General features: G+C 39.9%; 1 protein-coding gene across 1 annotated transcript in view; it reads left to right on the top strand.

The window, feature by feature from the left end:
* PPARG (peroxisome proliferator activated receptor gamma) overlaps positions 1-14609 on the top strand; it is a 60059-nt gene extending 45450 nt beyond the window's left edge. Inside the window, exons 5-7 of the mRNA XM_075832348.1 lie at positions 9067-9266; positions 9835-10285; positions 13849-14609. Of these exons, the coding sequence (XP_075688463.1) occupies positions 9067-9266; positions 9835-10285; positions 13849-14096 (899 nt within the window). The 3' untranslated portion in view covers positions 14097-14609. The remainder of the gene's footprint in view (positions 1-9066; positions 9267-9834; positions 10286-13848) is intronic.
* Positions 14610-15143: the final 534 nt, after the last annotated feature.

The raw sequence follows: 15143 nt of genomic DNA, 5'->3' as shown, positions 1-15143 counted from the left end.
GACACCGAGCCAACGGTCACTAAAAAACAGCCAAACTACTGTGAGTAGAGAAAAGGTGTGGCAATTGGAGTAAAAAAAAACAAAACAGAGTGCCTGGAGACACTAGTATTTCTATAATCATTAAATTAATGACATTTATTTTATGATTTTAGAAACGCTAGTTTTTTCAGGCACTGGCTTCTTAAATATAAAAAGGCTCGAGTGGATCATGCCCCATATTGAGTTAAAGGGGTTTTCTCACAAACATGTATGACATTGGAGCACTTCGGGGGACTTTCGGTTCCCCTTTCTCATCGCTGGGTGTCCCAGTGGTCAGACCCCCAGCAATCACACATGTATCCACTATCCTGTGGATTAGGGATACATGTATTTGTGGGAAAACCCCTTTAATTTGCAATATAAGATGTTTCAGATCCTTAATTGGTCACGTGCCGCTGCAGCCAATCTCTGGCCTCAGCGGTGATGCTGCCATGAACGGAATGTGACCGCTGAGGCCAGCTATTCACTGCAGCTATGGGGGTATTATACTGTATGGGGGCAGCTATGGAGCACTATACTGTATGGGGGCATCTGTGTGGGCATTATACTGTATGGTTGCAACTATGGAGGAATTATATTGTGTGGGGGCAGCTATGGGGCATTATACTGTATGGGAGGTACCATGGGGACATTATACTGTGTGGGAGGCACTATCGTGGTATTATACTGTGTCCGGGGCAGCAATGGGGGCATCATGCTGTGTTGAAGGCACTATGGGGTATTATACAGTGTGGGGGGTCACCTATAGGAGCATCATACTGTGTAGGGGGTACAGCATACAGTGGTTTACAACTTTGGTTATAGTATTTTGCTGTATAAAGTAAGTGTACACATTTCACATTATTAGAAAAAGACTTCTATTTCCCCACCAGGGGGCGTCTGATAAATTTTTTGTCAGTTTCAGTACTGTATAAACTCCAGCCATGAGTTCAGTATATTTTATAGAATGAATGTGTTATGTTGTGTACTCGTTGGATAATCCTGTGGTTATCACTCCTGTATTTGTATTCACAATTATATAAAACAAATGAATTGACCTACAATTTTTAGTTTTTATTTATTTCAATATAAATATATTAAAGTTCTAAGACTATACACAGAATACATATCATTTTTAAAAATAATGTAAAAAAAAGTTCTAAGTATACTGAGATTCTTATCAATTGTACATGCAATGTTTGTATCACACTACAACATTGTACGACTTTTCTAGCATGGGATTTGTCATTTTGAAATTTATCAGTCATGCTATCTAGCTGGCATCTGTCATAAAAATGCAGTTTTTGTCGGTTTTTGCACATCTATAAGATAAGACTGGTCAAAGTTCTCTCTGAGAGCTCCACCCAATAGCAAGAGATAAAATTTGCCCCAAAAAATGGTGCAACAGAAAAGCAAAAAAGTAAGGGTTCGTTCACATCTGCGTTGGGACTCCGTTCATGGGTTCCGTCTGACCTTTCCGCCAGGGAAACCCATGAACGGAATCCAAACTGAAACAAACGGAAACCATAGATTTCCGTTTGCATCACCATTGATTTCAATGGTGACGGATCCATTGCAAATGGTTTCCGTTTGTCACCGTTGTTTAAGGGTTCCGTCGTTTTGACGGAATGAATAGCGCTATAGACTACGGTATTGATTCTGTCAAAACAACGGAACCTTTACACAACATTGACAAAAAGAAACCATTTGCACCGGATCCGTCACCATTGAAATGAATGATGATGATGCAAACGAAAACAGTTTGGATTCCGTTCATGGGTTCCGATGGAAAGGTCAGATGGAACCCATGAACAGAGTCCCAACACAGATGTGAACGAAGCCTAAGAGACATAGGGAGAGTTTAATCAAAACTGTTTAAAAAAGTGGAGTTGTTCCCTATGGTTTACATTTTTTTAAAGGGCCTCTAAAAAATAAAACGCTACACAGCATATAGCGATAAAGCTATATCACTATGTGCAGCCAATTACACACAAACTAACGTTACTGCAGTGTCCTGACAGTGAATATACATTACCTCCAGCCGGGACGTGATTTCTATTCAGAATCCTGACACTTCGCTAACGTTTCTGTGAGATTTACAGCAAGGCAAGAGTAATCTCGTTTTAAATGACAGTTTACAGCGTAATCTCGCGAGATTACGCTTGCCTTGCTGTAAATCTCACAGAAACGTTAGCGAAGTGTCAGGATTCTGAATAGACATCACATCCTGGCTGGAGGTAATGTATATTCACTGTCAGGACACTGCAGTAACGTTAATGTGTGTGTATGTGGTTGCACATAGTGATATAGCTATTTCGCTATCTGCAGTGTAAATGAATGGAGAGAAGTGTATGACACTGATTAGTCACTGATTGGTCAGCGTCATACACTTCCCTCCACAACGCTCACTTGGTCAAAAAGTAAAACACGCCCAGTTGCCCATTAAGAATCTTATTAGCATAAAGCTAAAATAGGTCGTAACTCCGTCAAAAATGATCGTTTTTCTAAATAAAAAACACTGCTGTAATCTACATTACAGCGCAGATCACATTATGTACAATATAGGCCACTTATAATGTGGTGACAGAGCCTCTTTAATGTGTGTGTATGTGGCTGCACATAGTGATCTAGTAAGATCACTATGTGCTGTGTAAATGCATGGGGAGAAGTGTATGACGCTGATTGGTCACTGATTGGTCAGCGTCATACACTTCTCTCCACAACGCCCTCTTGGTCATATAGTAAAACACGCCCAGTTGTCCATTAAGAAACTCATTAGCATAAAGCTAATATAGGTCATAACTCCGTCAAAAATGATCGTTTTTCTAAATAAAAAACACTGCTGTGATCTACATTACAGCGCCGATCACATCATGTACAAGATGGGCCACATAATGTGGTGACAGAGCCTCTTTAACTCCTTAACGCCGAAGGACGGATATATCCGTCCTCAGCAGCTGCTAGTTCGCGCAGGAGGACGGATATATCCGTCCTGTGATGGCGCGGGTACTGAGACTGTACCACGCGATCAGCGGCAGGAGCACGGCTGTTATACACAGCCTGGCTCCTGCTGCAACTGCCGGAATCGAAGCGCGCGCCGATTCCGGCAGTTTAACCCATTAAATGCCGCTGTCAATAGTGACAGCGGCATCTAATGTGTTTGACAGAGGGGGGAGCTCCCTCTGTCACCCGATCGGCGCCCCCGCAAACAAATCGCGGGTCGCCGTCGGGTTTCCATGACAGCCGGGGGTCTAACAAAGACCCCCAGGTCTGCCTTCAGCATCTGCCTGTTAGGCCATGCCGGAGGCATGGCCTAATAGGTTGCCTGTCAGTTTTATACTGACAGGCAATAATGCTTTGGTATACTAAGTATACCAAAGCATTATATATGCGATCGACACATCGCATAGTGAAGTCCCCTGGTGGGACTAAAAAAATAAATGTAAAACAGTTAAATAAAGTTTGTGAAAAAAAAATAAAAATAATTACAGTCAAAGTCAAATAAAACTACTTTTTTGGCCCAAAAAGTGGTTTTATTTAGTAAAACGGTCAAAACAAATCACACATACACATATATGGTATCCCCGCGTTCGTAACAACTTGACCAATAAAATGAACATATTAATTAAACCGCCGGATGAACGGCGTCCAAAGAAAACGCAAAAAACAACGTCAAAATTCTCTCTTTTCTCCCATTCCCCCCATAAAAAATAAAATAAAAGTTAATCTATAAGTCCTATGTACCCCAAAATAGTACTAATAAAAACTACACATTGTCCCGCAAAAATCAAGCCCACGTACGGCCACATCGACGGAAAAATAAAAACGTTACGGCTCTTGGAATGCGGCGAAGCAAAAACAAGTAATTTTTTTCTAAAAGGGTTTTTATTGTGCAAACGTAGGAAAAACATAAAACCTTTACATATTTGGTATCCCTGTAATCGTGCCGACCCACAGAATAAAGTTAACATGTTATTTACGCTGCGTAGTAAACGGCGTAAACTTATAACGTGAAAATCAATGCTGGAATAGCTGCTTATTTTCAATTCTCTCCTAAAATAAAGTTAATAAAAGTTAATCAATATGTTATAAGCATCTAAAAATGGTCCAATTACAAAATACATCTCGTCCCGCAAAAAACAAGCCCTTATACGGCTATGTCGACGGAATAAAAAAAGAGTTACGACTCTTGGAATGCGACCGTGAAAAAACAAAAAATAATCCTTGGTCATTAACGTGCAAAATGGCCCGGTCATTAAGGGGTTAAAGGTAATATCTTCAAAATACTGCTTTAATACAAACCTGGCTACATGGCTGGATCTGATCTGATATTTTGTAGGAAATGCGGAAGCATCCTGAAAATTGTTATTGAAAATCCCTAATGCAACAATTCCGAATACTATATTCTGACATTTCACATAGAATTTCAAATTCACTGATTCTTCCAATAAAGCCACATTCAGATGTGAGTATTGTACCCATGTTTAACTGATCATATTACGAAAGTCACACCTAGAGCTAGACTCCTATGACTGAACGGAATTTAACTAACAGTACCATTTAGATCTGGATGTTACATGTGGAATATTTGTATAGTAAGGGCACGTTGAAATGTAGTGGACAATCCACCGCGGATCTGCGGCCAAATCTGCATATGAAACATGTAGATTTTGTTGCAAATTTGCCGCAGGCTTCACCAGTTTCAAATGCAAAGCGTGAATTCCACAGTGAGAATCCGCTGCTTCTCCACTCAAGGATTTGAAAATCCGCAGCAAGCTCAGCTTTCTTTGTGGATATTTTCCACTACATGTGGATGGGGTTTTGAAAACACCATCCACTTGTATTATACTGTAAATTGCTGCAGATTTGTGATGCAAAATCTGCACCGTAAATCTGCCACGTCTGAACATGCCCTTAGACATGGGTTTGGGGTATGTTCACACAGAGTTTTATGCCAAGCAGTAAAAATCTGCTTCAAACTCCTTCAGGATTTTTGATGCAGATTTTGAAATGCAAGCAGTTACTTTTTTACGCCCTTTTTCACACTTTTTTTTAGGTGTTCTATGACCTTTTTTTTTAGGCTTATTTTTTAATAAGCAAATACACAAACCGCATAAAGAAAACACGCCAAACGAATGGCACATTTTTTCTCTGTCTGCTGTTGATTTCAATGGAGGCGGAAACAACTGTATGGCTGGGTTCACACAGAGTTTTTTGCAGGAGGAACATCTGCCTCAAAATTCAGTTTGGAATTTTGAGGCAGATTTTGGTCTGACTGCATGACGATTTTCGCAGTGTTTTTCGTGGCGTTTTTCGCCCACAGTAATTGAGCGCGGCGGGCAAAAAATACTGCGAAATATGCTTTCTCTGCCGCCTATTGATGTCAATGGGTGGTCTGAGGCGTAAACGCCCGAAGATAGTGTATATCCCTTCTTTTTCCCACCAGACTGTTCTTACGCTGGCGGGAAAAAAACGCCTCCGCCTCCCATTGAAATGCATTTATGGCCATTTTTTGGCGCGTTTTCCGACGCGGTTTCCATGTCAAAAAACTCGTCAAAAGACTCTGTGTGAACTCCCCTAAAGATAGGCCATGACACTTCCTCCGCCCCACCCCCGAGCATTCAAAAACTAAAAAAAAATGGCTCTACCTACAATTGAAATCAATGGAGGGAGATTTGGGGTGTTTTTTTTGGGCTGATTCCAATGTGGTTTCCACTGCCAAGAATCAGTGCCAAAAAAACACTGTGTGAACTGGACCATACATTCAGCTTGCTGTCCAATCTCAGTATCTAAATACCCCTGCTAAGATAGAGTGGATTGTTTGCACCCCCACCAGCATCTGTGGCACATGCCCAACCATCCAGCCTCTGGCTACGCCCCTGGCCTTATAGACAATGTTACACCTTATAACCTACTGATGGATTTCCAAAGCAGAAAGCAATTCAAATAACAGCAACAAGGTTAGGGAATTGTTATTTAAGCCATCCACTTGTAGAGTCACCATAGGGAAACCACAACCTCAATAGAGTTGTCCAGTCCCAAAAAATTGATGGCCTATCCTCAGGATAGGCCATCAATATCTGATCGGTTGGGGTTTGACGCACGGCACCCCCAGTAATCTGCTGTTTTGAAGGGGCCGCAGCGCTCGCACGATCGCTGCCTCCGCTTTATTTCCTTTACCGCTCACACTGTGAATCACCGACACACTTGTAGTGGCGGTTCACAGTATTACAGCCGTCTAATATTCCCCTTTCTAAAGCCCGCAGCTTAGAAGGAACCTTCTTCTACGCCTATTTTTGAATATTTTGGATAAATTATACGTGGGATTACTTCTGGATTTGAGTTCTGAGAATCAGTTTTCATGTATAATTTGGTTTATTTAATGCCACAGATCTTTGCAGGACCCATACAAGAGGCCACTCTGGCAGCGATCCTAAACTCTATGAAAATAATCTTGTTTTCCACTGTGGGTATTATTGCAACAACATTGTCAAATGACAAATAAATCATAAGATACTTGTGGAGATCACATTTTTCGGGCTGGCAGTTCATATTGTCTTTAAGGGAAACATTTCCTGTTTGTTTAACAGATCTTGGAGAGGTCATTCCTATTATTCCAGGTTAAGAAATGTCATATTACTAAAACAATAGGATACTATTATATCAGCTTTATGGCAGCATTGAACTGATATGTTGATTCACGGGGACAAAAATTCTTGGGATATTTATAAGTGGGTGAGTTGAAAATTCCAGCAAATCGGGTTGCGGCATATATTTTGCAATCTTCCATAAAAACTTGAAAACTCGAATCTGATTGGAAGCTGTTTTAAACACAACAGTAGACTCTTCTATTGCTTATGTTTCTGATAGAACAGTTGCTACAAGTTGAACATTTTACTGTGAGTTTTTCATTTGCATTTGTACAGATGTAGCAGAGCTGAATTGGGGCTGCATTATTTCTGCATTTTGGTAACTTAGTATATTAGGAGAATACCATAGGTTTACTTGCAGTCCTATGTAGGCCCAAATATATCACACAATGAGGTCATAATGAGTTGTACCATGTGGCAGACTATACGCTGCTATATCCATGTGTATCAATATGTTTCTTGTTCAAGTTTTCATATTGGGAGTTTTAAACAAAAAATGTTGCAGAAAAAAAGGAGAAGTTGCCTCGGTGTGCTGTCTGTTATTTTTGCAGACCAATAGACTTGAATGGCGGTACAGGGCCAAAAAAAACGGACAGGGATAGGACATGTTTTATAATTTGCAGCTTCCCTGATGTGTGAATGGCCCTATAGAAATGAATGGGTCAGTGTGCCATCTGCAAAAATGTGGATACCACACTGAAAATAAACACGGTCGTGTACGTGGGCCCTTATCCAGTTAAGTATATACACTTCCCAATTCTACCATTTGGGGGTTCCTTCCAGGTTCCTGTCAGCCTTTCCAATATGCAAGTATAGCACCGTCTGCAGTGCTATTCTTGCACACAAAAACACCAGAACCTTAACGGACCCTATTAAAGTCAGAGGGATCCATCTGGTTTCGCCGGTATCCATTTAAAAAACCTATCGACATAGCAGTCATGGCTTCATTATAAACAGAAGACACGACACCAGTGTGAACAGAGCCTGATTTCCCAAAAATGGCTTCATCTCATAAGTATAAGGGTATGTGCACACGAGAAGTGGCTTTTACGTCTGAAAAGACAGACTGTTTTCAGGAGAAAACAGCTGCCTCGTTTCAGACGTAAAAGCTCCTCCTCGCATTATGCTTCAATGAAGAACGGCTCAAATTACGTTGCAAAGAAGTGTCCTGCACTTCTTTGCCGAGGCAGTCAATTTACGCGTCGTCGTTTGACGCGTAAATGACAGGTCGTCTGCACAGTACGTCGGCAAACCCATTCAAATGAATGGGCTGATGTTTGCCGACGTATTGTAGCCCTATTTTCAGACGTAAAACGAGGCATAATACGCCTCGTTTACGTCTGAAAATAGGTCGTGTGAACCCAGCCTAAAGCTCACTGACATAATTTTGTTGTTTTTTTCTTCTTTCTTTTGCATTTATATTTGTCTAAGAAAAATGGAATTCATTTTCGACTACGGGTGTAAAGATAGACCCGTCTTCTGTTTGGGTTTTCTGGCTCCTTAAAGGCGTGCTCATGATTTCTGTGGTATCTAGCTATCTTGGTGTGTAAAATTAGCCCTTATGGTAGGAACGGAAATATTGGTGTTTTTTCAAGTTTTAAGGGAACGTTGTTATGTTACAATACCTTCGCTGTTAACCTTCTCTAGGAGAAAAGGGACTTTCTTAGGGCTTGTCCACACGTACCGGAATAGCTGCGTATTTTCCTTCTGGAATTGCGGATGGAAAATACGCAGCAGAATACAGTAGCAGCATAGTGGATGGGATTTAACAAATCTCATCCACACGCTGTGTAAAATTTCAGAGCAAAAATTAGCCTGCGGTGCGTATTGTTTGTACCGCAGCATGTCAATTCCTGTAGCAGAAAGTGGCCAGAATTGCTGCGGTTTTCAGAGGAGATGTCACAATCTCCCATCATTGAGAAAAACGCAGCAAAATTCGCACCATTTTCTGCAGTAAAAAACGCAGGAAATGGAGTGTTTTTTTTCGCGGAATATCTGATAGTCTTAACGGAATTGCTGCAGAATTTTCTGTAGCAATTTCGTTACGTGTGGACAACCCTTAGGTGACCTCCTGTGATGCTGGAATGTGAACTTTATGGCACGAGGGACAAAAACTACATCAAGGGCCCTCATTGCCCTAAGAGTGCCTACTCTAACATTAAAGACAAATTTTAATTTCTAAAAATTTAAGATGAGAGACATGAAAGTTCAATAAATTTACGGCACTAATTAAACATGTTTAGCATGCGATCTTGGACAAAACAACAAGTCTTTGAATGCACTGGACTGCATTTATTGCATGTTTTGTGGCACCACATTCTTGTTTTACACCATATGGTAAATCTCCATAATGTTAATAATAATCTCAGTCACACTAACACAAGAAATATGTTTTCAGCTATTAGATTTGGACGGATGCCTCAGGCTGAGAAGGAGAAGCTTTTGGCGGAGATTTCCAGTGACATTGACCAGCTGAATCCAGAGTGCGCCGATCAACGAGTCCTGGCCAAGCACTTATATGACACTTATCTCAAGTCCTTTCCTTTAACAAAAGCTAAAGCCAGAGCCATATTGACAGGAAGGACAACAGACAAATCAGTGAGTGGGAGTTATGAGTGTAAATGATTTACTATGATATGATTTACTATGTATTCTCTACTGTTGTATGACTTGTTTGATTCATTTCCTTTCATATAGCTGTGACACAATTTAGAAACATGAGATATTCATATACATGATAAAAATACAGGACATGCAATTTTATATTAGACTTACAGGCTAAACTGTGTGGAAAAACTGCTATATGTTCAAGGAACTGAGATAGACATTTCAAGACCGGAGCCAAATGATAATATAAAGTGTGTTTTTGCATTAAACTTACGGATCTTTAGCATGTCTTGGTCCTGACAAAGTTCTGAAGGCCTGAAATAACAGGATCATAATGGTTATGTAGATTTACTATTTGGGTCAAGTCAAGTGACAAGATAGGATATAACATTCTGTATCTGTAATTGAGTTGCAGTTTCGGTATTTAATATTCCCATCGGCCATTTTATAGAAAAGAAGGAATTTATAAATCTAGATTGGTAACATAGAGCATATCAGTGGGAAAGAAGTGGTATGTGGACATATAAATAATATATACTGTTGGTCTTCTTTTTTTTAGCCTGTGGTGATCTATGATATGAACTCGCTTATGATGGGAGAGGATCAAATCAAGTGCCATTACTTGACCCCTTATATGGAGCAAAATAAGGAAGTTGCCATTCGTATTTTCCAAAGATGTCAATCTCGATCAGTGGAAGCTGTACGGGAGATCACTGAATTTGCCAAAAACATCCCAGGATTTGTCAATCTTGACCTAAATGACCAAGTGACTCTCCTGAAGTACGGGGTCCATGAGATCATATTTACAATGCTGGCCTCTCTCATGAATAAAGATGGTGTTCTCATCGCTGATGGACAAGGTTTCATGACCAGAGAGTTTCTTAAGAGCTTGAGGAAACCATTTTGTGAATTTATGGAGCCCAAGTTTGAATTTGCCATTAGATTTAATGCTTTAGAATTGGATGATAGTGACCTCGCCATCTTCGTAGCAGTCATCATACTTAGTGGAGGTAAATATGGTCTGTGCCAGTGGGTGTCATGTGCTGGGTAGTTATAGCTCGGCATCATTCCTAGCTAATTGTGGTAATGGGCAGATTTTATGAGATATGACGTCAGTGCTGGGCAGTAAAAGGAGGATTTGTTAAAGTGTAACCAACTATTAAACGTCAGATGAAAGCAATATCATTTCCGGATACGTTTACTTGGTGTACTTCTGTAAAGGTGTAGAAAGTATAATAGCAGCAAGTTCAAACCAGACTCATTTATGTACATGTAGATTGTGAAGGAAATGTTGGGTGTTTTCAAATTATAGTCCATAAAATATTTTCATTTTATTATGTGTCATAATATTTAATTGATTCATTCATGTTTTAGGGACACTTGATATGACCCTGTATTAAACTGTATAGCACTGTGTAAGTCTTGTGAGAAAAATTATACCCAAATCTTAGACATCTATGGCATAAATCTCCCCCAACCCCATTTGATGATTCAAAATTATTTAAAATTATTTAAGAATTAGTGTAAAGTGGCAGCGTCCTCACCTTCCTGTAGCCTGTAGTTCCCCTTTCCTCACCTGCAGGCCCTCTATAAATATTCAGCAACCTCCTCAGTCTATAAAAATCCATCTAGTGTAAAACACTAAATAAAAGATAAGGAGTTTCTTACTCAATATTTCAGTGAAACACTGAGGAGAAAAGAGATGTAGCAGCCGGCGTAAGACATTTGATTGGCTCAGAGCTCATATCTCTTACATCACACCAGAAAGAGGCACCCACTCAGAAGTCATGGAGAGAGAAATTGTGTATTTTCAGAAACAAGCATAGGGAAGAAAAATTAGCCAAAGTATGAAGATTAGACACATTTCTAGCTAAACTACATACATAGACGGCTGTTATACATATACACAATAAGGGGGAGTTCACACAGAGTTTTTTTTTTACGTGGAAACCGACACTTCGGTAACGTTTGTGTGTGACTTACTCACACAGCACATCGAGATCATGCTTCATGTGCTGTAAGTCCCACAGAAACGTTACCGAAGTGTCGGGATTGTGAACATCCCGTCCTGGTTGGACGCGATGTCTATTCACTGTCAAGAAACTTCAGTAACGTTAATGTGTGTGTATGTGTCTGCACACAGTGAACAATGCAGGATCACTATGTGCAGCGTAAATGAATGGGGATAAGTGTATGACGCTGATTGGTCACTGATTGGTCACTGATTGGTCAGCGTCATACACTTCTCTCCACAACGCCCACTTGGTCAAAAGTAAAAACACGCCCAGTTGTCTATTAAGAAAGTCATTAGCATAAAGCTAAATTAGGTCATAACTTGGTGAAAATAGATTGTTTTTCTAAATAAAAACCACTGCTGTAATCTACATTACAGCGCCGATCAGATTATGTACAAGATAGGGAATTTATAATGTGGTGACAGAGCCTCTTTAAGCACACCATTGAATTCAATAGGAAAACCCACAACGGATAAGCTGTGATTACGCAGCATTAATTGATATGCTGCGGTTGAAGAAACCGCACTGCAGGTCAATTTATGTGCGTTTTTTTTCGGCTGCATTTTTCCAGAGTGTGGGGACAAGATTTGTTAAAATCTCACCCACACTGCTGCTACTGTAATACGCTGCGGATTTTCCACAATAATTCCGATGCAGAAAATCTGAATGTGTTTACGCTGTGTCTGTTCGTACCATAAAGAGGAACTGTCATTAGGTCCTATAAGTTGAACTGGTTTACAATCCTGAATAGCACTGTCTCCCTGATTCCAGCAATGTGTTTTGTGTTTTTCCCGGACCCCTCTCTTGCAGATACATGGCCCACTGTTGTGTTGGCTCTCTCTATGCTAATTTTCTGTAGTTAGCCAACAGGGTGTGGACTACCCTCAAGCTGCTTCGCACTGATTGGTCAGCATCAGAGGCAGGGAAGCTAGCTCCACCCTGCTGGCTAACTACAGCACATTAGCATAGAAGAAGCCAACACAACAGTTGGTCATATCTCTGGAATGGGGGGGTCCAGGTAAAGAATAAAAAACAGCGCTGGAATCAGGGGACAGTGCTATTCAGGTCAGTAAACCAGTTCAAGTTATCTGACCTCTTAAAGTGATACCTTTTATTTTGAAAGGTAGAGCTTTGTGTGATTCACGGATAAAATAAAAGGCATCGGTTGACTCTACATTGTACTAGTTTTGCTGATGGCTAACATAGTATAACACTCTACTAGCTAGATAAACACCAGACATGCATCATGAAAAGTCATAGATATAAATTTTATTTGAGCACTTGTTTAGCATGCTTTTATCATTTGTTCTGTGCACACATAAATAAAAGTATAACAAGTATCTGTTAACTCAGCATTGTGGTAGAAGACAGCTGTTAAATGGGACATGAGGGACATTTACTGGAAGGCACTTGGGCCAGATCTTGGGGTTGATGCTCATGAGTTTTTGAAACCTGCCATTACTTAGTACTATAAAAGGAAGAATGTATTTTAGAAACAATGTATTGCTATGGCACATTTTATAACAAGTACATATGCAAAAAAATTATGTTTTTAGTTGTTTTATCTAATGTAATATGCCAAGTAGTGTAATAGTACTTAAATAGGTGGGAAATTCATATCTTAGGTCAGAGGTCCCCCACATTCACACTTTAGGCCAAGAGCCACTTACTATAGATGTTGCACATGGTTTAGACCCACACTGAATATTGAAATGGAAAAAGTCTATTAAGTATTTGACTTATTAATATGGCTTTAACTCTAGGCCAATGATATGGTTTTGATCACGTCCAGGTAAAAAATATTGTACTTTGTCTAAAAATTCTGTACAAAAAAAAAGGACTGCCCCCACCTCTCTCCACCTCCTCCCACCCTCCTTAATGTTGAGTGACAGCAGGCACTGTCACTGTCTGGTGTCAGGAGTGCCCTCCTCATTAAAACACCCAACTTATAAGCATTAGTCTAGTATACTTTATATACAGGGTTTTTAGATATACACAGTGTTTTTTTACGTAGACAGCAAAGATGTAGCTTTCTTTATTCTGCATTTATGCCTAAATTCGTTTTCCAAGCTTTTAGAAAAATACAGAAAAGTACCTTTTTGTACTGAATGCTCAGCAGAAAAGGCCACCATAACTCAGAAGTATTTATTTCAAGGGGGAGCGGGGGGGGGGGGGGACAGAGAAACCACTTGTTTAGTGTACAGATTGTCACACAAGCAGGAGATAAAGACCAGGAGCATGGTCATATGACTGCATGTAAGACAGAGGTATTTCAGCTACAGAAAGCACATTAGTAAGTGACTAATCTTACTGCAACAAAACCATTGACACATACCTTTTTGAAGACCATAAAAACCACTTTACGCCTGATTCCTTTAAATGTTATTTGTCTACTTGTGTTGGATGACCTGTATAGTATGTAATTGGATGTATAATTTTCCATTGCTTTTGTATAGTATGATGACTTTTTATGGGCACAGATTTATTACCTTCCAAAAAATTTCAATATTAGACCAATTACCTTGAATTAATTGCTGTTCATTAAATTTTTTATTCAGATCGACCTGGATTATTGAATGTGAAGCCCATAGAAGATATTCAGGACACTTTACTACAAGCTCTTGAACTGCAACTGAAGCTTAACCACCCGGACTCCTCTCAGCTCTTTGCTAAACTTCTCCAAAAGATGACGGACCTTAGACAAGTTGTGACAGAACATGTCCAGTTATTACAAGTTATAAGAAAAACGGAGGCAGAAATGAGCCTCCACCCACTCCTGCAAGAGATCTATAAGGATTTATATTGAATTTCCATCCACATCAAAAATAGATGTACAAGGACTTGTCTTTCTTCAACTACATCTGCATGAGATTTGCAAGGACTTGTACTGAGTGTCCACACACGTCGACAAGAGGTTGATAAGGATATATACGAAAACTTTACCTACGTTATTAATATATATTCAACCACATCTACAAAGACTTGTGTGGAATCTCCACCTCCATCTAGAGATCTACAAGTACTTGTATGTCCGATCACACCTGCCACTGATCTACAAGAACTCTTCCATCCGCAAATACTTGGTAAACCTTGGCATCTGTAATAGATTTATTTCGACCTGTACTGAACCTCCACCACTCCTGCAAGAGATCTACATGGACCTGTACTGAACTAACCTTTTATAATTATGTATTTTTACAATTTGCACTATTTTTATGAGGGAAACAGTAACAGCAGATACATTACTGTGATAAAGCCTTAAAAGACGCAAAGCTTTCATATAACTGGTCTATTTTATGCAACTGGTTTATAAAGCACATGTACAATTACTTTTAATATTAAAATATTTTACGAAAATGTGGATCTTAGTTATTTCTGCCATTTGGGGGTCACAATTTAGGCCTATGATATCATTTTCATCTGTTCTTCAAATGTGTCCTTTGGTTGGAAAAAAAAAACAGCCATGCTACAGCTGCTTTCCTAAAATGTCAGCCTATCCTCTGTTCTGCAATGTTAGGGTTAGTTCACACAGAGATTCTTGGCGCTGATTTTCATGCAGAAACCGCGTCGGAATCAGCACCAAATAATGGCCGAAATTGCCTTCTATTGATTTCAATAGGAGGTAGAGGCATTTTTTTCCTGGACGTTCGTGGGGAAAAAAACGGGGCATGTGCTCTCTTGCCGCGTATTCCGACTCTGACCTCCCATTGAAATCAATGGGAGGCAGAAAAAAATCCTGCGGCACTAGTTTCTGAGCGTTTGTAGCTGCATTTTTTGCCAGCAGTCCTTGCATTAACTTCAATGGCCACGGCCGAAAAACGCAGTGAAAAAAAGCCAGAAAAATAAGATGATA

This window comes from Rhinoderma darwinii, chromosome 7 (assembly GCF_050947455.1).
Source record: "Rhinoderma darwinii isolate aRhiDar2 chromosome 7, aRhiDar2.hap1, whole genome shotgun sequence".
Taxonomy (NCBI): Eukaryota; Metazoa; Chordata; class Amphibia; order Anura; family Rhinodermatidae; genus Rhinoderma; species Rhinoderma darwinii.
Note: the sequence above shows the minus strand (reverse complement) of the source record. Positions and strands in the feature narration are given on the sequence as shown.